This window comes from Felis catus, chromosome B1 (assembly GCF_018350175.1).
Source record: "Felis catus isolate Fca126 chromosome B1, F.catus_Fca126_mat1.0, whole genome shotgun sequence".
NCBI classification, from domain to species: domain Eukaryota; kingdom Metazoa; phylum Chordata; class Mammalia; order Carnivora; family Felidae; genus Felis; species Felis catus.
Window position 1 is genome coordinate 162,824,609 of NC_058371.1, and position 26,257 is coordinate 162,850,865.

The following is a 26,257-nucleotide window of genomic DNA, read 5'->3' on the forward strand; positions in this document are numbered from 1 at the left end:
ACATTATGCATAATATGAAAACATTATGAGGGTTTCATCATCTAAGTGAAACATAGGTTAGTCTTGGTAGAAATTATTTCCAAGAGAATAAAGCGCTTTTTAAGTGTATCATGTTAATGCAGAGTTTGAGTTTAGGGAAAGACGATGATGGGGCTACAAGAGAAATTCTGGAAGGAAGAATGTCTGGGACACAATTTCAACTCAAACGAAAGCCAGACCATCTACCCTGGCCTTAGGACCCTCCACACCAACTTTTCATCAAAAGGCCAAGACAAGTATCCGTGATTGGTTCTCTGAATAGTGACCTAGACACCCAGGCTCCATGTTCTTCAATGCCTGGTTACTATGGTCACATCTGGAAGTCTCTGTGGGCGAGGCATGGCAGTGGTACACATCACTTATGCCCAGGAAGGAAAGGAAAGTACTCTGGGGAACAGCTATCTTCCTCTGAGATCTGAATTTATCTCTGTAGGAACCTAGACCCTAGCACAGAAGAGTGGCAGGGAACTGGAGCTATTTGCATGGGAATTCCTAGGACTTGGTGACTGACTGGATAGGGAACTATAAAAGCACGAATAGTCCTGACTGTTGCCTCACTTCTCCCTGTGTCTGCCCTTTGTGTCTTTAGGCTCTCTGCAAATTATTTCTGAAAAGTAACTGGACAGAGTTCTGAATAGTTTGTCTGTTATTTAGTTCTGCATGAGTGACCCGTGAATTCGCAAGATGTGTAAATTGGCTTTTTACACCTACTCTAGACCATAGGAATGTTTAGTGGAACCGTAGTCTGATTTGAAAGAGAGTATTTCATGTAATTAATGTGAATCAACATTAGCAAGGATAGTACTGTTACAAATGCATTAAAGGCCTTTACAGTGAAGGAAAGTCATGAAATGGCATGCTAATCTAGTGTGTGGGCACCAGAAAAACTATTATCTATTCAAAAATAGTTGTGAAAGAAAAGAATCAACCAAGACAAGCTGGTTGCTAATGGTTTTGGCGTGGGAGGGAGAACGGCATTGCAATTCTTGGCTCTGAGGTAGGGTCAGGAAGGTCAGTAGCCCAGCGTTGACCTTTGTGTTTGGAATCTTTCATATTGACTCACCAGACTCTTGTAATTTAGTAAGGCAAATAGCAGAAATGTAGACGGCGGTCTCTCGCCTGAACTTTAAACCTCCCCGGTCGCTAGTCCTTTATGATAATAATTAGCATTGCTTGCGATCCAAAGCAGGGTAGCCACGTTAAGACCTACTGTATTAATCTAAATTAAATCAAGGAGTGACCACCAGAGAACCCGCCAGGAAGATGGGGGTGGGCAGCTGAGCAACAGAGCTGCATAAACTTGTATTTGGTTTCTTTGGAAGCTTGTTTGGAGGTGAGTTTTTACAAGAGTGATACGTCTGAGAGAATGAGAATTTCAGCCACGGAGATACGATCACAAGCTTATCAAGTGCGGGGGTTTCTCCACCCCCTTTAAATCCAAGCAGGCTTTGTACTCCTTATGTCTTCTCCTGATGATGTCACTTGATAGTCAGTCCCCTGGTATTTTTTTTTTTTCAAAATTAAGACATATCTGTTTATGGTAGTACACTATGAAGCCAAAAATTTTGAATCAACTTTAAGCCCATCACCGGAGATAATCGCTGTAAATATTTTGGTAGGTTTCTCTCAATTCATAGGCATGTGTATATATAAATATATGTATACCTACCTATTACAAATAAAACTTAAATGCAAATTAACCTTGATATCAGGAGTTCTCATCAAGTTAGTCTCAAAAATTTCCCTTTAATAGTTGCATTATATTTTAAGAGCTCCTATTATTTATTTAAGCATTTCCTATTTTTGGACGTTTCAGTTGTTTCCAGATTTTGAACACATCCTTCTGCATAAATCTTTGTCCTTATCTTTAATTACTTCCTTAGGATAAAGTCATAGAAATGGAATTACTAGGTCAAAGGCCACAATTCTTTTTAAGACTCCCGATGAATATGAGTAACACTGCACCCCAGGAAATTTGCTGCAGTTTATTCCTCTCATCTGGGTGTCAGAGAGCCTGTGTGACTGCAGTCATCTCAGCATTGAGTATTATTCTTGCCTCAGCAAGCGAGGGTCGGAACATTGCACTGGACTATCGCGTCCGTAGCTTTGTTGGCTGTTCTCCTTAACAACTGGCCATCTTGAGAACATCGTGCAAGAGGTTGTTACAACAAGACTTATTGTGGCTGTCCTTGGTCTAAAGGCCAGTAAGAATGGCCACAGACAACCTGAGGCGTGTCCAGCATGAGCGCACGCATTACATAGTTCTTAATGAGCAAAGTCAGGCAGGTATGGGTTTTGTGATATTTATGTGTCCTAAGCATCCTTTGGGAGGGCTGTGTTTGGTCTACAGAGTCAGTGTGCTGGGACTCTTCCCCAGAAATGTCTGTCTAGCAGTGAAGGAAATTATAAGCATGAAACCTGCACATCATGGGCCCAGTGGAGTTTTCCTGCTGACAAAGAATTGATTGACTGAATATAAATCCCTCTGACTTGAGTGATTCTGTCTACTCAGGATGAATTGGGGAGAAATCACCAGAAGGAAATTGGCCTCTGAAGTGTGAGAACATTGGATTATTGCCGTCAGGAGCAATGCTTGTCAGGAGCATTGCAATTTTGCCTTATTTTGCAACTCATGTTATTTGGAGCAGTGTTGGAGTACTGTAAGATTTAGGTCTAACTTTCTGTGGGTGTACATGATCTACGTGTATCCTTTTCCAGTTCAGAAATCTACGAACAATAGATTTATAATAGTTGATTTAAGTTTTTAAGGCTTGGTTTATTCTGTAACGATATAAAAATTTCACCAGTTTTTAAATGCTTAACAGTGTCATATAAATCAATTAAATCATTCAATGAATGTGAGTGGCTGGGGCTATCACCCTTCCTGGGCTTAGGACAATGAATGTAGTCAGCAAATCTCTGCCACCATAGAGCTTACATTCTGGTGTGGGAAGTCCATAAACACAGAGTATGTCACATGGCAGTGAGCCTTTTTGATATTTAGGGGAGGGACTTGCCAGGTAGGAGAAACAGCAGATGTAAAGGTCCCGAAGCCGTTGCTTGCTTGGTCTATTCCAGGCACCACAGCCAGAGAGTTGGGAATGAGCAAGTGCGGGCAGGAGGAGAGACGGCCGAGTGCAGAGCAAGGACCTGGTCAGCCTTCATAGAGACTTTGGCTTTGGCTCTGCGTGAGAACAGGGTCTCAAGGGTTTTGAGTAGAGAAGGCATATGATTTGCCTTCCGTTTTTGCCGACAGCAGAGGTGGCTTATTCACCAAAGAAGGAGGGAAGCCAGAGTATTGTGGGCACAGGCGCAGAGCCTGTAAGGTGGGAGGTGGGAACTGGTGGAGGGCCTCCCTGATGGTTTCTGGTTCCCAGTGAAGGAGGAAGTCAGGCCGCCCGCCAGCAGCAAGGTTGAGGGAGGAAGCCCTGGAGGGTTGAGGAAAGGAGAGGGTTTGAAGCTACAGGTCTGGAAGGATGGGAGACTGAATGGAGAAATGTGGGAGGAGTAAGAATTGATATGGCCATGAGCACGATGATGATTAATAACTTGAGTAAAGGACCAGCTGTATAAATTTTTTCTTGAAATTGTTTTCAAATTTTCCTCTAGCCAGTCACCTCTCCAGTCTTCAACCTGTAGCCTTGGCTGATTCTCTTTGCCAGTCATGGTACATTACAACTCTAAGAGTCTGATTATGAGAACTAAAATCCTGGACTGATAGAGCTGGAAAGGGCCTCAGAGGTCATTGTGGTCCAACCCCTTCATTTTACAGAAAATCCACCAGTGAAATAAAGCGACCTGCCAAGGGCACAGGACTCATGCGTTGTGAAGCTGACCTCAGATCCTGTCTCCTGATTCCTAATCCAGGGCTTTTCATATTATAACAAATTGCTCTTTATTTTTTCCGCCAAATTAGTTATTTATTTTGAGAGAGACAGAACGCAAGTGGGGGAGGGGGAAGAGAGAGGGAGAGAGAGGGAGAGAGAGAGAGAGAGAGAGAGAGAGAGAGAGAGAGAGAGAGAGAGAAAATCTCAAGCAGGCTCCACACTGCCAGCGCAGAGCCCAACCCGGGGCTCAGACCCACAAACCACACGATCATGACCTGACCCAAAATCAAGTCAGACACTTAACTGACTGAACTACCCAGGTGCCCCCCCAAATTAATTTTAAAAGAACTTAATCTTACTATTGTTGAGTATTTTAAAGTCCTTATTCTGATGGACTCTAACTGGTTTAACTTTAAAAAATAAAAGAAAGGGCAAATACTTTTTAAAAATTGGACCGAGGTTTGTAAAACCCATATATCACTTACTATAGATGTAAACAGCATCATCATCATCCTCAGGAATTTGGGCGAGTTGCTTTGCTATTTTGCACAGCATGTTTTTATTCATCCTCTCTCTCCTGGTCTTTTTTACATGTGATTGAAATGTTTTCCACATTTGCTTCCAGCGGGTGAAGTGTGGTCCATGTGGTACCATTGCATAACCACCCGTACCCCTGGATAATTGCCCTTCTTATTTTTAGGAAGCAGAAAATAGCCTATTGTGTTATAATTAGTCAATGGTGCCCACCCAAACTTGAATATTATGCAAGAACTTTTGCTTCTTTTCTCTTTTAGAAGAGAATGGGGACGGATGCAGGAGGGGGGATAAGATTTTGATCATTTTTTAATGTCCTGAAATACCATCTTGGGAAAGATGTGCGGTTTTCAGGTTCCCTAAGATACTTAAAAAAAAAAAATCCACACCAACCCAATTTAAAACTAAATGTTTCAGAAAGTAACAAGTATGTGTTTTTGTTCAACCATCTTCTAATTAGAACCTCTTACTCATTTCCAACACAATTCACTTATGTTGTCTAGTTCAAAGAAACTTTAGTAAACGCACTCATGGCTAAAGAACCCAGGAGTTTGTTTTTTTTTTTTTTTAATTTTTTTTAACATTTATTTATTTTTGAGACAGAGAGAGACAGAGCATGAATGGGGGGAGGGCCAGAGAGAGAGGGAGACACAGAATCTGAAGCAGGCTCCAGGCTCTGAGCTGTCAGCACAGAGCCTGATGCGGGGCTCGAACTCACGGACTGTGAGATCGTGACCTGAGCGAAGTCGGACGCTCAACCGACTGAGCCACCCAGGTGCCCCAAGAACCCAGGAGTTTTAGCTAGATAAAAATGCTGTGGAGTTTTGAAAATCTACATAAAGATTGGAATATTTCTTAAGGATGCATATTATAACAGTATACGGTTTGTCCAATATTTCTTAACCTCTTAACCCCTAAGAAATGAAAATGTTAGCTCAGGACAGATAGGATTTTCTTGCTCTCTGCTCCTGTATGATCCAGAATGGTAACCGCAAAGCTAAATTTGCGACATTAAATTGATCTCCATGACAACTGACTGGAATATCACAGATACTGGATTATTGACTGATTCAGGATGGAGGTTAAGGAAGATTCCTGTTCGAACAGGATCATGCAAAACCAGCAGCAAAGAGAATATCAGAACCGCTTCCATGCTTCCAGCCGTGTGTCCGTTTCAAATATGTTCTCATTATCCTGGGAGCTCTGTTTTCTTTTACGAGGGTTGTTGTTGTCGTTGTTATTGTTGAATGTTTTAATTTTGTCTGTTATTTATTTATTCCCTTACTCCCCCAGAGGTGATCGGGTGGAAAAATGGTTATTTTTAGCAATAGAAGCCCCCTCTCTTAAGAAGCAGTCTCTGCCTTCATTTAATTTTTCCTGCGTAAAGAAGATTTATTTTGGCCCCGCAGTCAAACACATCTGTACTTTGTGCAGGACACATCTGCCTTTCTACAAGAGCGGCTGGTCCCCCTGGTGTTAGATAAGCCCCCGTTGCTCTCTAAAAACCCCTCACGGAGAAGAGAAGGGGATGTTGAGTGGGAAAGAAAAGCCCCCTCATTCTTTAGCCCAGAGTGCCTCTTTGTGGCCTGAACAAGTTATTACAGCAGGAAGATGAAAGAATCCAAACTCTTTACCACTTTGCTCTTCATTTCCCCACCTCCCCCAAACTTAATACGTTTTTAAAGGCAAATGTACTTTGATGAGAATATTATTTGATGAAGTCGTCTGAATACAAAGCTTCTGAGATCACACGGCGCTGCGTTACCACCTCGGCAGATAAGCCAGCGTGAGCGCTCTGACTCGAGTTATTTTGCTAATAGTGATGGAAAACATGTGCTGGTCAGTTTGCAAAGTCTTATCTGAACTGCCTGCTGATTGACAACACTCACTGGAGAGACCTAGCTTCTCCTGGGAAGCCCGCCCTCACTCTCATGCTGTTTCCTGCAAAGGCTGGGTTGGTTGCAGTCTTTTAAAACTTACTTCTCTGTATCCTTTACCAGGTTGTAAATTCCCTCAAGGTAGAGCTGTCCTATTCCTCACCTATGTATTCCCAGGGCATAGTGCAGTGCCAGGCACGTAGTAGGTCTGCAATAAACCCTGCATGAATGATAGGTGTTTAAGCACTAACTGTAGTGGATCAGAGCCATAAAATCCATAATCTTGGTCTGTGTCCTGACCATCTGAGTATACGGTTAGTCTTTATTACTGGGTTTTTCCGTACTTACGCTTTGAAAACTGCCTTAAACATAGTGAGTTTTGCTTAATGAAAAACTGAGGTAGCAAATAGTAGACCCTGTAATAATGCTGGATGTTTTGACATAGTTCCTGTTCTCCCTCCCGAATTGCTGGCTTTGGGTTTGTTTTGCTAAATCATTAGCTTGTAATGTCTGCTTTTTATTCAAAACATCTGCCACCCAGTACACCAGGAAAATTTTCTAGTGGATACTATAAGCTTAGAGAAAGAAATAGTGCATGTGCCCTAATTGCAGGGAATGCTGAGTTATGCTAGTTTGCGGTAAACAGGGACCCCTAACCATTTTTTGGTTGTCCACTTACCATCTGCATTGAAACATGCTATGTAGGAAACCCTTTTCTTTTTTCTTTTTTTTTTTTTTCTTTTTGGTGTGCTTAACTATATTTTGAGAATGGAGCTAGGTCCCACCAAATCCGTACGTATCATTCACAAACTTTTGTTGATTTCCTACTCTGTGTTTGGCATTGTGCTAGGATTACAGAAGTAGGCAGGATTGAACCTGGCCTCCCTGGACCTCAGAGGAAGGCTGAGGAGCCCAAATGCAGTGTGATCCATGCTCTAACCGAACTACGTCCTGTGAGAGCTGAGGTAGCACAGTACAGAGAGTAGTGCATATGAGGTGCTTGATAAATGCTGGATGGATTGAATTCAGGGCCTTTTTAAGGTAAATGGAAGCACCTTTGTGTATGGCAAAGCTGAACAGAGAATAGTGTCTTGGGTTACAGGGCGAATAGCCAGGCAGATAATGTTGCATACCACACTTAAAAGCATTGAACTTGGGCAAGGCAAGGAAGGAACGCTTGGATTTTAGGTGTGGCTGGTAAAAATCAGAGACTCTAGCTATAATCCCTTTCTTACCTCCCCACCAGTGTGGACCACTAATATCGACTCTCCAAAAACTCTGAGACTTTCTTCCCCAGGCTTTTATAAAGGTTGTTCCTTCTGCCTGGAAGAGTCATTGTCACTCTGTCTCCAGAGCAAGCGTCCCCTTCATCCTGGAGGAGCCTCCATTCTCTCACAGAGCCTGTGTTCCTGCATCTGAGCAACTATACCGTTCTGTAACGTGAACACATTCACCTATTTCTCTGCCTGCCTCCCCTCCATGACCCGGAACCACGTGGGAAAACGTGTGCGCCTTGCTTTCCTCAGGGCCTCCCACTTGCTTGGCACAAGGCTTAATAAAGGTGCATTGATCAAAATAGTTAACCGATGAATTCCCAATAGCGCTCTGGTATATTGGATCCCTGTATGTGACTTCAGAAGACCCAGCACTTTTCAGTTGACCTTTTTGATTTTATGCTGGAAGAAGAGACAAACCCTTCTCATATAGATGAGGGGAATATAAAATCCCTCACTGCCTAGAATCCAAGCAATAATATCCTTCCCTGCAATGGGAAACAGGGGAAGTTGCTTAGAGTATTGGAAAGTATGTTTTTTTAAATAAAAAGGATTTACCCTTGAGCCTGTTTCCTCATCTATAAACAAGGGGTTGGGCCTGATGATCTCAGAGGACCTTCCAGCAAAAGTTGTTCTAGGAAGCCACACCGTAAATACTATAAAACCATCTGATTCCTGCCAAAGTTCCACATAATGTTTATTAAGACTTTGTAGAGTGCTGAAGAGTAGTTTAGAAAGAAAGTGAAGAGACTAACCCTCCAGTAGCTCCTATCTAGTACACAAGAAGTAAGCGATTTTTGTTGGCTGAATGAATGAGAAAACAAAACAAAACAAAACACATGGGGGGGAAAAACAACCCCAATAGTTAAATAAGAAGTATACTTACTGTTGATGAGATTTTCAAGAAGGAAAGGGAGAATTGTCTGCAAGGGCACAAGTGGACATTTATTGTGAAAACATGTCATTTAAACAGTTCCGTTATTTATTTACATGGGAAAGAGCCCATGAATCCACAGTGAAAAATCCTCATGATAAAGGAATTAGGCCATGACACTAGCATAGCTGTAGGTACAGGCCAGTACTTGATAAATGTCAGCAACTCATGACCTGGTGAAGTACCGTTTTGCAAGTTAGTAATACGGAGTGCCAGGAAGGTGCTAGAGAGGTGTGAGGGGAAAACGGTGCATTCTCAACGGGTTCCTCTTCTCGTCCCTATTCAGACGGCTGTTTTTCTGGGGCTTCTGAGAGCTTCCAAGCCCAGAACCGCAGATGTGTTTGTTGCCAGTGAGGCCGCCATTTGGAACTGGTGCTGGAGCTCTGCAGCTCCGTTTCTGTGTAACAGCCCGAGTGTGGTGCGGTTCAGTCTAGCGAGGGCCCCTTCCTGTCATAAATAAGATTACTTTCATTTCACTTGTGGAGTGTGCTATTCCTCAGAGTAATGAATTTCCTCTGTGCCTTTGAGCACATAAACATGGTTTGCATTAGCTTTCTCTCTTTAAAAAAGAAAAAAAAAAAGGGATAGGGAGGTGGAAGGAGGAGAGAGAATCTGAGCAAAATTAATAGACATCAATTAACTCCATAAATGCAGATGGATATTTTGCTGACTGGCTGGAAACAGGCTTGTGAGCAGTACCAGGAAATCGCTAGTTTGTCTCTTCTGGAAAGCTATGAAAATGAACAAATTTTATTCTACATGAGCAAAGGAACAGAGAAGGAGAGACAGTATGCTTTTTTGAATCTCGTTTTTAAGAATTGTATCAAAAAGTCCATCAGAGTGGCCATGAAGTCCTGACAAATTGCCCTGGGTTCTTCTGGCATTATCAAGTACATCACAGAGGACAATTTACGTGGCCAAGATTGTAGAGCGGTTTCTGCTTCTACCTTCCCTGCCTTTGCCCTGTGTGTGTGTGTGTGTGTGTGTGTGTGTGTGTGTGTGTGTGTGTGTGTGATTTTAGACTAATAAGATATCCCAGCCTTTCCCAATTTCAAATTTTCCCCGTTGAGATTTGTAAGCTATGTAGTTCATAGCACTAAATACACAGTTGTTCATTTTTATGGCTGGGAATCTCTTGTCAAGAGGTGATTCATTATAACGTGGCTGGACATCTCTCATTGTTGGAGGTGCATACTTGAGCCTGAAAGCTATTTAGGACCCATTGACCCTTTGACTTCTGCCAGGATCTTTTTTACTGTTGTTTTTGGAAATTTGCGGGCAGAGAGTTGGGGCATGGGGTATTTTCGAATCATCCAGGAGGAGTTATATCATTAAGGGGGGCGGGGGGAGTCTAAGATTGGTTTTCCAAATTACTTACTCTTAATGGAAAATCCACAGATTTGTCTTTTCAGAACCTTTTTCTGTCTCTCCGAATCAATGTCTATTTCAACCCCCAATTCATAGTATATTATGTGCTCATTTAGATCTCCAGGGAGGAAGAAATAATAATGCCCTGAGAGCATCAAGGAACTGAATTTCAGGCCACAGGTTGTCACTGACAATTCACTACAGATAGACTTTAACTGAGATAAAGATACTTGATGCATTTCACAGGGAGGTGTTGTCCAGCTCAGCGTTGACCTCCTGCATAGGCGCTCTTGTTACAGTTGAGAAGTGCAGCTCGTTTCCATTTGAAATGGAAAGGATGGAGTCATTGAAGGAGCCAGTGCCTCTTATAGGTGAAGGTTGCTTTGCTGAAATGTGTACAACACACAACAAGGAACCTCAAAAACAAGTTTCCATTTCACTTGACTGTAGCACAGGAAATTGTTCCTGGCTTGTTTTTGTTATGAACAGAGAGAGCATTGCATATTAAAAGTTCCCCGTAGTTGTTTAATATTTGCTTGGTAGTGTGCTAGTCCCTAATCAGTCCTTCTCCCCCGTAAATCATGTCAACTCTGTCACTGTTTTCATTGGAAGCGTGAATTGTTACGTTGAAAATCTCCCAGGACGGTAAACCTCTGCAGCTGTGGGAGGCTGGAGCCATTTACTGGTATTATTAAAGGAACCTGACTGACTTCTTGGGGGGGGAGGGGGCGGGGGGAGCTGAGATGGAGTGAAATTCATAAGGTGCACAGAAATTTAGAATGAAGGTTCTATTATGAGCACAGCTCCATAACAGTATCCTCACAGAAATAGATACATAATAGTAACAACTGTTCCGTGAATTGGCACACATAATATTTTGCTATCTTTGTGCCTTTTTTAGAGGGAAAAATAGAATCCAAATGTGAAGTATAAAATTAGACATATCTGATGCTGTAGAACAGTGTTCGAATTGAATGCTTTTTAAAGGTATTCTGTACACAGAAATGTCACCTTTGTTTCCTAAAGGCATTTTGAAAGGTTTGCCACTAATGGCCTTATAGTCTTAATTCTCCTTGGAAATTGAAAATTGTCATTATCCAAAGATGTGACTGACTAGATCACCTCCTGCTTTGTGGGGATCTGAGGAATGTCCTTAGAGTAACAAAGGATGTGTTAAAGGGGCTGGATTTCCAGGAATGGGAAAAAGAACAAAAGACACAGGCTTGGCTGCTGAGACCAACACCATGCCTAAGACATTTCTTTTCCAGGATGTTTCTTTGTTCGTTCGTTTGTTCCTTTATTCAATCATTTGTTCCTTTAAAAAATGTTTATTGAGCATCTACTCTGAGCCCAGAACGATACCGGCTACTGGGAAGTCTAATTTAAAGACAAATTGCCCACAAGCACAGGGCTGCCTGCCAAGAATGTTCTGTCCTCATTGCTGTAGTATAAGAAGCAGCTGGATTCCCCAATTCAGCCTTGACATTCAGCCCAATTCAGCCTTGACATTCAGCAGAACTCAGTATGTCTGCATCTGAGAGCACAAACCTGTTTTTATTTTTGTAATTCAAGTATAATTAACACTGTGTTATATTAGTTTCAGGTGTAAAATATAATGATTCAACAGTTCTATAGCTCACTCGGTTAAAAGCACAAACCTGTTTGTTTGGCTGTTCTTCTAATTGCCAGCATTTTTGCTATTGTGTAAAAGCCATCGTTTGTTTTAAAGGCGATTTCCTAATTGGATAGAAATCTTTGTCATATCTAGAAGAAGCAGGCAAGGACCTAAGCTACAGTTTGTAGAAAATATTTTGAAGTCATTTAAAGAAAGTAACTGTAAATTTGGAATAATTCTAAAGTTAGCTGTCAGGAATAAGTATCAAGATCCTGCAAAGCTATAGAAATCAGTGAATGTGTTTTCTTTGGGGCAAGAACAGGATAATAATTAGGGAAGGAACTTCTAAAATATCAACTGAGCAAAGCAAATGGAAGACTTTTGGGGAATCATATGGGGGGGTGGACACCGTGGGAGATACGGGGTGGGATAGATGATCTCTAGCCTAATCTAGGGCAGGAAGTGAAACATAAGCCCTTGACTTAGAAGATGATGTCCTCCAAGCTATGGTGCAGCCCCAGAAAGTACGATGAACACTACAGTCAACACTCAGTTCCTCTAGGTCAGAAGACCAATGAAATGTTGGGTCCTTGGCCAAGTTATAGGAAAGCAGGCTGAAGACATGTACAGAGCCATCCTGTGTTCCTACCTGGAATGTGCATGATGTTTCTGGCCTTGTTCCTCAAGAAAGACAGTTGGGCAAGGTTCAGAGAAAGGCAGCTGAGATGCTGAAGGGAGCAAGAGGTGATGGCAAGACGGGACCCGTGCCATAGTAGGAGACAGCAAAAGGGATGAGAGTTCAGATGGCTTATGGCTATAAAAGAAGGTTGCATATGAGGTCAGCAGTGAATCTCAGTACTGCTAGAACCAGGGAGCACATCAGTTGGGAGCACAGTCCCCTTCTCTGGACCCCAGTTTCTTCTTTTGTAGCCCACATTCTATAGTGTGTTCAACAGCACATCTGTTCCGCAAGAGCTCGCTGAAAGGAAGGTATTCTTTCACCAAGTAAGTTTGAAAATCTCTGCTTACCGTATCTTCCTCCAGTAGATTTGCCATTGGCACTTGATATGAAAAGCTTTTCCTTAAGGAAAACCTATTTAACTTCTATGAATCTCAACCAGTATTTCCCAAACTCTTTTGACCATGGAACCCTTTGTTCATTTAGTGCCTATTAGGGCTTTTAGAAATGTTTTTGGGAACACTGGACTCCAGGATCTCGGAGGTCCCTGGAAAGAAGTTAGTCCCAGCCAGAGCAAGTGCTCCCTGACAGGGTGCAACTTGTTACTTCTAGAGCCCACACAGGAAGAACGTCATAGTTTGCAAGGAGGAGTTTATAGCTGCTTATGGGCGAAGGCAGGTTTATCAAAGGTAATTGGGAGGTGAGGTTCTCAGTCCAAAGGAAAGCCACTGCACTGCACACAGTGCTTTTTAGTGCTGCTATTGAGACCCAGGGCTTCGTGTTAGGGCTCAGATTGTTCTATCAGAACATCATATGCACCATCAAATGAAAAAGTATGTAAAGCGGCTCATTTAAGCTTTGGCTGAATTGAGCTGATAGTTCTGCATGATTTTTTTTTTTAATTATAGACAATTGGAAAACACTTTCCTGGGGCTTTTGGGCCAGTCACTTTCCATTATTTAAATTTTGAGGGCATGTCCATTAAGACAGTATCATCTACTTTCTATAGCTTGTCTCCAAAAACCCGGCTCAGTCTTCAAGTTCAACACTTCTGTAGACTTGTGTGCCTGTTTTTTCTTTCTCTAGAAACCTTACGCTATTTTGAAAAATGTTTTATACATGCTCCTCCCCATCCCCTGAGCTTCTGGCCAACTGTTCCTCCTCTCTCTTACTTCTCCACCTCACCGAGCATGTGTGTATAGCCTCAGTGTCCTTCCAACATTGTAAAAACGCTTTCCTGTTATTTATTGGACTTCAGGGACAGCAAATGAATGTGATAGATTGAAAAACGAAAGCTTGAATAGCTTTCTTGCTCTCTGACACATTTTAAGCCTGACTTTCTTTTTTAATGTTTATTTATTTTTGAGAGAGAGACAGAGACAGAGACAGAGAAGAAGTGGGGGAGGGGCAGAGAGAGAGGGAGACACAGAATTCCAAGCAGGCTCCAGGCTCTGAGCTGTCAGTGCAGAGCCCGATGCGGGGCTCAAACTCCCAAACCGTGAGATCATGTCCTGAGCCAAAGTCAGACGCTTAACCGACTGAGCCACCCAGGCGTCCCTGGCCTCTGTTTCTTTTACTTCATCTTTCCCATTTTGCTAGGTATTGTCCTCAACTCTTCACTCTGCTTTGTGCAGGGATGGGGAAGGAGAGGGGGAGGAGGGAGGGTCATCCTGTATTGCCTGTTTCAGTGGGCTCCCTTGCCTGTGGCTCCTGGTTGACACCAGCTAATGGAGAGGCATCAGCTGGAGATTTTAGGAGAATGAAGTTTGGGTATTTATCGCCCCACCTGCTGTGAGGCCACCCCACCCCCCACCCCCACCCCCACCCCCAGCTCCTTTGTCATGTTCAGGATGCTGCCTCCCTCCGATTCCTCTTCAGGCCTGGGCATGGCCTCTGTGGCTACTAGCCCGGGAGTGCTATACCTCCTTGTTCATTTCCTTAAGCCCTGCCCACTCTTTGCAAATAGCTCTTTTATTAAACTCTTCTCACATTTCCCAGCTGGAGTGTGGCATCTGTTTCCTGCAGAGACAGAGATTCTGACTGAAATCCCCACTTTTCTTTAACCTTCTCTGTCTTTTTGCTGTCCAGCCAATAGCACTGTTCAGTAGAGCCCAGCTCAGGTTCACCCTCAAGAAGCCCCTCCATTCCACATGAATCTCTTCTTGTGATGTCCTGGCTCTTATATTCTGCCCTATTTATAAGCACCTAAAAATACTCTTTTGTATGTGGACTTAAATGCCCTAAGACTGATGTTCTTTATGCTTACAGCTGATGCTTCATGGGTGTGCAAGAAGGCTGGCTACTGTTGGCCAGTTATCAAACTTTTATAGAGTGCTTCCAGACATCTCAAGCAGGTTACAGAGTTAGGAGGTGGGTACTATTATTATCTCCATTTTATAAGTGCAGATGCTGACACAGAAAAGTTCACTAGTGTGCCCAGAACCCACAGTGAGTTCTGGAACTAGGATTTGAACCTAGGCAGTTTAGCTCCAGAATCCATGCTCTTAACACTACACTAAGCCACCTCTCACAGTGTTTTTAAATGTTTTGAATTATCACTTATTTAAAATTCAGATTCCACTTTACAATGTGCATTTCTAATATCTCTTGAGAAAATGGACTGACTATTAGGACCCGTAGGCCTTTGCAACACTGGGCCAGAGGTAAGTGGAAGCTGCCCTGTTCAGCTATGGGGGTGCTCTCCAGCTTTTGAGAGTCTCCACCCATCCTGGTCCTGCCTTCATACTCCTTCCAAGCATCTGCACGAGAGTGATTTTTGTGTGTGGCCTTTTGGAAACCACTCCCATGCCCTGAGTCTTTATCCCACACAAACTCCAGTTTTCCCCAGGTAGATAAGGTTTGAGGAGGGTAGCATCTGTATTTCAGGCTTCTCATAACACCTAGCACAGACTAGGTCGTACCTGATTAAAAAAAGAAAATCTGTGAGTTTGGAGAAAACAATGTGCTCAAGTTCACCACGTTAGCTAAGCAAGGTGATTCAGCAAGGACATGGCGGGCATCCTTGCACTTGGATTGGGTTTAGTCCCTTAAAACAGTTTGCCTATAAAGCCTAACAAGTAAAATCTCTCATATTCCTACAACATAGCTGCTGATGTCAATATTGCTACTACTACTGACTAAAGAATATCAGCTTCACCTCCGGCCCCAGTGGCTTGAAGTTTGTGGCAGAGAAGATAGCCACTACTTGCGAGAGCTGCCAGGGAGGGGAGAGCAAGAAGGTAAAGGGAGGTTTCGAAGAAGTTGAGAACATAGGGGATCTTAGTGCCGATGGACATGAGTTCCAGAAGGCACAGAGATTTGGAAATTGGGCAGGGGGAACTGGAGGCCGAGAAGGGATGTGCAGAGCCATCTTGAGAGCAGGAGTGATCAGGAGTGACCTTGGGTGACAGGTGTGAAAAGGAGTGCAGGGCATGTTGGCCTTGTCCTGATGCTCTCCAAGGCAGAGTGTTGTGGTGAGACTGTACGCGCTGAAGGAGAGGTGGGTATGGGGGAAGGGAAAGGCTTTCTCAGAAGCACCCAGACCTCTGGGCCCCTCTCCCTTCCTCTTTCCTCCTGGAGCAAATGGTGGATGTGTGACGTACAGAAGTACCTGCTCAAAGGCAGGTGCCACTGTGAGTGTGCAGCAGAAGACCCTGGGCAGGGTGATGCTTTTTACGTTTGTGAATGCACACAAGATCTGGAAGGTTTCAGTGGAGTTTGGATGTTGCTATAAAACACAGCTACGAAGCTTGCTTCGGTCGTGTTAAGAGCATATCTTATCTTTTTCAGTGCGCTGCTCTGGGGGGTCTCTGATCACAAGTTTTCTTATTACCTGTTATTATAGTTTCACCTGTCCTTATGGGACCAAAGGATCTCAAGAAATAGATGCCAATTTAAGAAAATGAGTCATCTTTCCTAAGACAGGGGGCTGGTGCATTTATCATGATATAATGGACACACGTGCTGAGTTTGCAGATGTCTCTTTGGTGTAATGCCCGAGGAGAGGGGGCCTCACAAACCCTTCCTCACGAGCAAGAAACTGTTGGTGGTTGGGGGCCCAGAGTTGGCCAAGACTTGGGGCTCTTAGTACTTGCCGAGCGGGGTCAGGTGCCTGACCTTGGGCAGGCAAGCCAGGGACTTTCCCATCAGCAGAGGTCCACTGTGGTGGGTCACACTTGTTCCCTCCCCTTGGGGTTTCATGGAAAAGTACAGAATTTGAAGATCTCTTCAATGTCTCTTGCATCTGCCTCTATGGATTTGGGGAGGGGAGTCATAGCAAAAGTTAAGAGTAGAAATCCCCGTCTCCCAAGAGCAGGGAGCTTTCAGGAAAAAAAAAAAAAAGATACTTAAACCCTGAAAATGTGCCCAACAGTGAGCAGTGTTCCTGACTCTCCACCCTTCTCACTTCCAGGGCTGTGTCAGGGTATCAGGAAGGTCACCTTGAGAAGTTTCTGTGATGCCCCCAAAAGTTTAAGCTAGGGTTGAACCTTCCCACCTCCTGCCCCCTCCATGGCCCTTCTGCCTCCAACCACACTTGGCATAAGACCAGTGCTCACTGCCAGCTCTACCACTTACTAGTTAGTTGTGTGACCTTGGGCGAGTTATATACCCCTCCTTGTGCCTTAGCTCCTTCATCTGTCAAAAGGAATCATCATGGTACCCATCTTGTAGGGCTGCTATAAGAATTCAGCGAATTCAACAGTGCCTGGCATGTAATAAGATCTATCTTAAGTGTTAGTTGTGGGGCTTGCTTGGATGACAGTGACAGCGGGGCCCTGACCAGCCACCAAGTCACCTTTAAGTAAGATGTAACCAGGTTTGCCCTGATGCTTCCCTGTAAGCAGACGTTGGTAATTGAAGTCGGCCTGACCTGGCCTCCGCACAGCCCTTGTTTACGTCTCTTTCCACACTCTCCAATCTTCTTGTTCTCAAGGAGCTGAGATCCCCACTGGATTGGCCAGCCCCAGACCAGAGCGAGCCCGAACCAGACCCCAGAGGTCTCCATCACTGACCACATACCGTGTGTATGTTGTTATTCAGTTTCCTTTCGTGGCTAAGGGATGGACACCTAAGTACTGCTTCTTTTTATAGAAGGCTCTGACTAGCATATTTGCTGATTAAAAGGGAGGCTTCACAGAACACTCATTTTGAAGAGCATGGTAATAGTTACGAACGAGGACTATTTCAGGCCTTTACTGCAAAATGTTTACTTCCTAAAATAAAGAGGGCATGCATTCTGTTTACGTCTTCCTAATGAGAATTCGTCAGGAGGTTGAAGGCTGTTTTTGTGCCCCCCCCTCTCTTCCCCCACGTTTCAGCCTTCCCCGTCCAAGAAGCAGCTGACCGGTGCTACCATTAAAGTTGGCATTTGACTTTGAAAGGAATGCTCTGCCACTCTCCCATTAGAACTGTAGCAAGCTGCCTTCGTTGACCAAACAGATATCAGAACCTTTAATGTCTTTCAAATCCTGTCACTGATTCCTCTCTCCTCGGGGAAGGTGTTCCTTGACCCCATCCTACTGTGTAAAATAATTCCTCCTCTCTGCTCTTTCTCTACTGGCTCGTGCCTTCCTCGCTGTGCTTATTGAATGACTTTGACATTTCACGACTACTTAGTGGTACCTATTATATGCCAGGCACGGTGCTAGATCCTAAAGATCTAACTACAAATGGGATTTGAGAACAGTGTTATCTGATAGAACTTTCAGTGGTGATGGGAGTGTTCTGTATCTGCACTATCCGCTGTGGTAGTCACTAGGCACATGGGGCTATTGAGCACCTGCTGTGTGGCTAGTACAACTGAGCAACCAAATGTGTGATCCTGTTCATTTAAATTCACATCGAAATAGTTAGGTGTGACTAGCAACTACTCTACTGGACAACGTGGCTCAAGATCATAGCCCCGTAAAAACAAAGCCCTTCTGTTTATCACTGTGCTCCCAGCACCCAAAACAGTGCCTGGCATTTGGTATTAAGGAAGGAGGGAAGGGAGAGGGGAATGGGCGGAGAGAGGGAAAGAGATAAGGTCTCTGTCCTCACAGAGCTCAAGATATAGTAGGGACCTATTTGTCTACAGATCTTGAAGTCCAGAAGGCAGGGATTGTCTTTTCGTTGCCTGTACCCTTTAACCTATGGTCTAGAACCGTATCAAGGCCACTGGAGGTGCTCAAGAAATGTAAGTATAGGGGCGCTTAGGTGGCTCAGTCGGTTGAGCGTCTGACTTCAGCTCAGGTCATGATCTCACAGTTCACAAGTTTGAGCCCCACGTCAGGCTCTGTGCTGACAGCTCAGAGCCTGATGCCTGCTTCAGATTCTGTGTCTCCCTCTCTCTCTGTCCCTCCCCTGCTCATGTGCTCACTCTTGTTCTCTCTCTCTCTCTCTCTCTCTCTCTCTCTGTCTCTCAAAAATAAATAAAGACATTAAAAAAAAAAAAGAAGAAATGTAAATTCAATTGAACCAGATGCTGAAACAATGGAAGGATGGCAATGATGGGAATACTAGTCACCGTAGTGGTTATTGCTGTTAACAGGAGAAAACAGCGTAACCGTGTGCTGCTCTGTCTGACAGGCGGTGTTGGTGCCTCGCTGTCGTATCCCCTCCAGACCTTCTAAGCCAGCAGGCAAATCTGACTCTTCTGACATGTCCTCACCTTTGGCTCCCTGCGACTTGGACCTCCAGCCACATACCAATTAAACCTTTATGGAGAGAAAGGAGGAAGGTGATAGCACGGCCTCCCTGGGGGCCTCTCCCTGCTCAGAAGCTGCCTTTGTGGCACCACAGCATCCTGGCCTTCCTCTTCCTCTCCTTCCCTTCCTGGCAGCCAGACTGGTCGGCCGATCATTCAGCGGTCCCATTGACCGCAACAGCCTATGGCAGAAAGAGCGCTGACTTCAGAGTTAGACCCCTTAGATTCAAAAATTAGCTGTACGACAGACTGCCTGTGTGAATTTGGGCCACTTATAACACTCTTAGACCTTCGGTTTCCTCATCCGTAAAATGGCGGTAACAATGCATTTCTCGTAAATTTGCTGTGAAGATTAAGTGAGATATTGTCTGTAAGTACCTAGCACAACGCTTGGGGTTCAGAAACTGTTAGCTCTCTCTTCCCTCTAAGGACATACCTACATACACACATTCCTTAACATATCACTAGTATGAATGTAAAGCCAATTTGGGGTGCTCGAGTTTTAATTACACTTCACCCTTTTGGATTCTCCTATGTACATTTTCCACTATTAAAAGATTAAATTACTAAGATAATAAGCTAAATAGTTTACCCTTCATCTGGAAAACTGGTTTAATTATTATAATAAAGGTAAGCCTCGTCTGAGTGCAGCATAGTGGAAACCCCATTCACAAGTAAATAAAAGTCAAGTCTTCTTCTTTTTTCTCCACTGCAAATCAAGCAAACCATGTAATTAAGCCAAACAAACAGAGAAAGAGGAATGAAACAATGGAAAACCAGTCAGTAAAAGGCTGGAAAGTAGGTAATTAGGGTTAATTTCTATTCCACTGTGCACTGTCTTTGCTGTCCTGGTAGAACGGGCAACAATTGACTCACATAAATGATCACTGTAGAACAGCCCTGCGAGGGAGCTTATCTATGGCTCTCCACGGCTACCATGTTGTCCCTCCCCCTCCCCTCAAAACAGCATGAACACCAAACAGCCCTTCAGCAAACTTAGTCCTTGAGGAAGCCACACCGTATCACACAACTGCAGTTAGTTTTGATTACTATCTTGCAAGATTATATTTGAGGAGTAACAAAAATGCTAGTGTTTTGCGGGTTGTTTTTTTTTTTTTTTTTTTTTGATTTTTGGGTTTTTTTTTTTTGGTTTTTGGTTTTTTTTTTGTTTTGTTTTGTTTTTTTTACAGTGAAGGCAGCCAATGTCATAGCATTTACGGCAACATCCGAGATTTAATGAAGAATTCTAGACCCTTTCAGATGAATGCTGGACAGGCTCAGTTCTAGTCTCAGTTCTGTCATCAATTAGCTGTGTGCACTAGGAAAGCTCTTTAGGCTTCATTTTCCTCATCTGTCAACTGAGGGGGCTGGGAGTGTAGCTGTTCACTATATAATCTCTCGTATGGCATATCTTTGTGACACGATACTGTAGTTACTCCGAATGTGCAATTCTAGTGTAGATCACCTGCAGATGTTTCTTTAAAAAATATTTATAACTGATACAGACTAGGCTATTGGACAACTTCCGTGTTTGCATTGAAAGGCAGCTTAGGAGTTACAGTCCATTTGCAGGCACGGGAAGTAAAGAGGTGGGTTATCTTCATCTTGGGATGGAGAATTATTTTCATGTTTCCCTTTTCCCTTTTTAGAACCTTAATGACTTTGCAAAGTTTATTCATACAGGGGCGCCTGGGTGGCTCAGTCAGTTAAGTGTCCGACTTCAGTTCAGGTCACGATCACACAGTTCGTGAGTTCAAGCCCCGCATCAGGCTCTGTGCTGACAGCTCAGAGCCTGGAGCCTGTTTGGGATTCTGTGTCTCCTTCTCTCTCTCTGCCCCTCCCTCGCTCACACTCTGTCTCTGTCTCTCAAAAATAAATAAATATTTTTAAAAATTTTTTTTTAAAAAACAACAAAGTTTATTCATACAGTAAATACGTATGACATTCCTGTAGGGCCTAAAGCAGGGTGCTGAGCGGTGTGGAGTTTAAGATGAGAGCACGGCCCTGTCCACAGGGGCTCAAAGGCCAGAACAAGAGATCAACAAAGCACCCTAAAGCCCTGCCCTCGAAGTCAGTGATGTTCTCTCCGGGGGGGTGGAGTCTTGGTGACTGAGTTTTCCAGGCAGACAGGGTGTTGGAACACATGGCACATTTAGGGAGTGCCTAAGTGCACTAGGGTGTGCCTCAGTGCAAGTTGCTAAGTAGTGGTGTGGTTTTCGTGTGTGTGTGTGTGTGTGTGTGTGTGTGTGTGTGTGTGTGTGTGACGAGGTGTGGCTCACAAAAGGCCTTATATGTCAAATCAAGGGCTTTATTCTGGAAGCAGTATACAGCTGCTGAAGGCTTTAATAAGAGGAAGGGCCTGATTGGATTCTCAGGGCCTTGGTAAAAAGGCCTTTCTTTTTAGCATTTGTCCACTTTGGCTTTTAGTGCCTCAGCCACACATCTCCAAAGAGAAGCATTACCTCTTCTGGAATAGGACCTCGAATTCTTCTCTTTTACCCTGTGTGTGATTTTTATTAAATACTAGAGATATTGCCTCAATGTAAAAGCATCTATCCAATGTAAGAAAGTCAAGAATGTGACGCAATGTGCATATTTTATCTATTTTAGCGCAAGGAGATATTTATCATTCAACAAAGTTATGTTGAGTAGTTACTATGTTAATATACTATGTTAGTAAAACAGTCCTATAATAACTAGTTGCCGTTCCCTTGAGGGGACCCTTCCTTCTCTCTGCTGGCATCATTCTACCAATGCTGCTCAAAGGATGCAGGAGGCCAGGACCAGGTTGGCCTGGAAGATAGGCCAGAATTCTAGGTGTTCTGATGCTCGGTATCATACCTGGGAACTTCGGAACTCAGGTTTCGGCTTTCAGTTCTCCCGGCCCCTCTGTGCACAATCCAGCTGGGCCCCTAACCTGTCCTCCAGTAGAAAAGGGCACACTCAGATGCCTCAGGGACCGCACAGGTAGAATGAACACAAAAGGTGGGTGGTTGGGGACTGTATCCCATCTCAAAGGGGTGACTGCTGCCCGGCTCCAGCTGATTGTTGCCAAGCTAGAATTGGGCCCAATGATAACAAGATCTAACTTCTTAGAAGAAGATGGAAATCCCTATTTGTATATGAAATCTTTCAATTTTGTGTAAATAGTGGAGGCAAAATCTTGTGGTGACCCCTGGTAGAACTCGAGTATTTATCACCTGACTACTTATAAGCCTTGCAGGTATGGACCTCCTCTGGCCTTTCCCACCCTGTGCTGTCCTCACACGGGGTTCACAGGGGGCACCCCGTGAAAGCACTTGCATTCGGAGGCCCCCCCTCCCCAGCATTCACGGAGGCTGTGCTGTGCCTCAAGCACTGTGCTGGGGTTTTGATGCTGAGAGAAGGGCAGAGATTTGAAAAATGCAGTCCCTTGTGTGGAACACACAGGTAAACAGACCATTTGTGACACGCTGGTCAAAGGAGGGTATGTAGTGTTCTGGAAGTTCAGGGACTGCTGTGAGGGAACAGCCCAGCAGGGACCAGAGAGGGCATTGAGCAATTCATCTCCGACACCCTTCTAGACTATCTGCGGTGACTTGACTGAGTCATGCTGACCATCAGCAGGTGGCCTTTCAGGTGATTCCAGAAAAGCTTAGTGGACTCAAGAATTATAGAAGCAGAGTGCCGAAGGTCAAATGGACCAGAACGTGACACAGAGACTCTTCCAGGGTTAGATGGCAATAAAACAAACCAAGAGGACTCATTTGTATTTCTGGTGCCTTTTGTAAAATAGATTTTTCTTTTGCAATATGTGTGAGAGGCGTAGAGGCACAAACTCCTGGAGTATAACTTTAGTGTTCCTCTTTATTATCCACATGCCAGGGCCACCATAAGATTTCTGCCAAAGGCTGCAGCATAGGCTTCACACAGGTGAGAGCCGTGTATGAGAGATGAGGGGACTCTAGCCTCACACCTGGAATGAGGGGAACAAACAAAAACATGGAAACCAGCTAGCTACTCTCAACCAGATTATTACACAAAGCGTGACTTGCTTTGCAGAGAGAAAAGAAGGCTCTTGAATTTCCCTGGCCTCCGAGTTTGCCAACCTTTAAAAAATAAAAACCCTTTCTACTTTCTGTTGGCTTCCATGCACTTCAGAACGTCAGTTCTCCTCTCAAGAGAAGGTGCGTGGTTTCCCACACAGCCCTGGCATCTCTTGGGGCCGCAGAGTGAGTCAAAATCAGTGCCCGGTGGTGTAGGTGGCACACTATTAGTTAACAGTGTACTTGTTGAGCACAATGTCTGTGGGAACAGTTGGTGCAAACTCTGGTTAAGATCTTTCCAGTGGGTTCAGCTATATTCAGAACTTAATGAGACCTGGGGTCCATGGAAGGCTTCCTGGAAGAAGTGACATCAAAACTGAACTTGACCAGGGCAGGGTGGGGGTGGGGGCGGTTGCCTGGATGGCTCCGTCGGTTAAGTGTCTGACTCGACTTTGGCTCAGGTCATGATCTCACAGTTCGTGCATTTGATCCCCAGATCAGGCGCTGCACTGACAGCAAAGAACCTGCTTTGGATTCTTTCTATCTCCCTCTCTCTGTGCCCCTCCCCTGCTTACTCTCTGTCTCTCTCTCAAAATAAAATAAAAATAAACTTAAAAAAGAACTGAACTCAGCGGGTAAGTAGGAGTTAGCCAGATGTAGAGGATAAAGAAAAGAATGTTCTGGGTAGTGGAAATAGCATGGCAAAGACCCTCTGAGGGGAGAAAGTTCAGAGCTGGCCACAATTTGAATGTGGGTTAGAGAGAAGTGAGTGGTAAAGCTGAGTGTGTAACCAAGGGGAAGCTCATGAAGGGCTTCCATAAGGCACCCAGAGTTTACCCTGAGGCTTCCCACCTTCCCTTTGAATAGGAACAGAGCACAAATGTTACAGTACATGGGGGGGGGGTTGGTTAGTGGGGAAAATGGCCTCTTCCACATGAAAACATGATGTTCCCCTGCTTCCAGGATCCAGAGACGAAAATGTGACCGTGAGACATATCTGTGTATGAAGTCAGCTATGTTGAACACGAAATATAAGTCTTTGTCCTATTTGTTTTTACAAATACTTTGTCAAGGTAGAAACCAAAGCAAAGAAAAATAACGGCCCCATCTCATGAATAGACCTCCCATAATTCCTTCAGATTGGTGCTACCTCCCCCGACCCAGCCCTTTTATTAATGTTGTGCCTCTGACAGGGAGAATGGAACTATCCTGCAACCTAATGAGAATTATTAAATAGAATACAAATGAGTTAATCCATAATCTGGCAATTTTGAAACTGTGGAAATTCATACTAGTAATGGACTGAATTTTCCTTCATTCTCTGAAATAAGGGATTCAAAACAGTGTAAACAGAGTCTTAGGGCACAGGTGACTGAGATGCTAACTCTATGTAGTCCTTGTCAACTTAGCCAGTCCCCATGGATTTTGCTTGCCAACAGTCTTGTCAACTTGGAACGGTCATCTAATGTTCTTGAAAGTAATAATAATTCAATTATTCATTTAAAAAATCTGTTTAAGTTTATTTTTATTTATTTTTGAGAGAGAGTGTGTGCGCAAGCATGGGGGAGAGGTAGAGAGGAAGGGAGAGAGAGAGTCAGGTGCTCAACTGACTGAGCCACCCGGGCACCCCAGTCATTCAATTCTTTAGAAATCAATTCCTGATTATTATTCCTTTATTGTTAATTCAAGTTTCCATTCAAATTAAATTTCAGAGGGAAACTGTAGGAAGCATAATCATGGTTGGATTTACAGAAGAGGGTAAGGTACTTTTTGGCCCAGATGAGGATTTGTCTTCTGGACATCTTTTCTCCAGCCCTATGACTCAGGGACAGTTGGAAGGGGTTATGATGCCCAGAATGTGTTTATTAGGCCAAACAGTCTTTAATCACATTGTATATCATTATGATTCTTTTTATTATTATTACCGCTACTGTTATTCAAAGACATTTCAAATAGAATTTTAAAACATGGACATTTTCAACTATTGCAGAGTCAAAATGCATGGCACATTTGTGACTCTGTCCATGTCAGTGATGGCCGAGCATCTGTCTTCTTTTTGTGGGATCCCGCCAGAAAGGAATTCTTGATGATGGAGAAGGGTGGCTCTCATCTACGGTTATTCCCTTGGCTGAAGATGGAGTGGTAGGCACCAGGAAAGCCGAGTTAGCTCTTCTGAAATTAATACTCCTTTTCCTTCTTCATGAATACGAGACTACACATTTGAGAATGAACAAGAGGGATTTAATCTCTTACCACTTGGAGACTCCAATAGCTGAGTGTGACCTCAGCCCAGTGGCTACAACTTTCTTGTGATGTGAAGTGCTCAGAGGGACACCCTGCAGATAAATTGATTCCTTCTGGAAATACAGCGAGCCTTGCTGCCATTTCCCATTGTTTGGTAACATCTCTTGGGAGGTCAGAGGCCATGTCTGTCTTACTCGGCACTGCAGCCCCACAGTGCCTGGTACGTAGGAGGCCCTGGCTAAATATCTGATGAATGATTGCGAAGACTTTACCTCTTCGGTGTCAAATGCTTGTTGATGACCCCAGCCCTTGCTAATAACCATAGGTTTCTTTGCACATTGGTCTCAGTTTCACTACTAACTAACAATGTGACCTGGTTAGATAATCTCTCTGGATCCTAAACTCATTTATCTCCAAAATGAAGAAACTGAATTTCACCCACTCTAAAGTCCCTTGGATTTATACCAATGTTCTACCGAGTGTTTGAAAGGATTAGATCGTCTAATAAGGAAGAATATAGGGAAAATAACATTATTTACTATTGTTCTTCATTAGCAGACCAAGATATCATCTGAACCTTTAATTGTGTCTCTCTTGACAAGAGAATTTACCAGCATCCAAGATCTCAGAATCCAAGAGCTGCCAGGGATCGAGGCTTAGGAGATTCTGTAGGCAAAGGCATTCTCTTCCCGAAATAGTTGGGCTTTGGCCGCAATTTCTTATCTGACCATCTACACTGGTGACCCAGTTACACCATACAGGAATCTCTCTGAGTCTCTTTCTGCTTAAGGCCTATTTCCCAAGAAAGGGGCCTCTTTTCCCCAGGCCAAAACGCTGGGCTTGGCCTTTTCTACATTTTAGCACGTAGAAAATTGAAAAAGTGATGGCAGGGACGTCAGACAGCCTTCCTCTGAAGGCTACAGGGCACTCACATGCATGGTCCCCTCCAGACCCCCTCCTCCTCCTGGTTCTGCTCCAGAGTGGGCCCCACGTAAGCAGGAGGCTTCTCTCCACACCTGCTCCTGGGAAAGACCAGAGAACATACCACAAAAGGCTTTTTGTCTTTTTATTCCTGCCGTGGAAAGTTCCAAATGCCCCTACCACCAGGGCCCACCGTGTTCTCCCAAAGCTCTTTTATTCCTTGATCCCACTCCAG

At 44.0% G+C, this 26,257-nt stretch overlaps 1 protein-coding gene across 3 annotated transcripts in view; it reads left to right on the plus strand.

Moving 5' to 3' along the window:
• Positions 1 to 26,257, plus strand: part of SCFD2 (sec1 family domain containing 2) — a 405,365-nt gene that overhangs the window by 269,858 nt on the left and 109,250 nt on the right. The window contains exon 6 of one of the 3 annotated variants that reach the window (XM_023253107.2): positions 7,575 to 10,563. The exons of the other annotated variants lie outside the window; for them this stretch is intronic. Coding sequence (XP_023108875.1) covers positions 7,575 to 7,696 — 122 coding nt within the window. The 3' untranslated portion in view covers positions 7,697 to 10,563. Of the gene's footprint in view, positions 1 to 7,574; positions 10,564 to 26,257 lie in introns of those variants that run through there. 3 annotated transcript variants of the gene reach the window in all.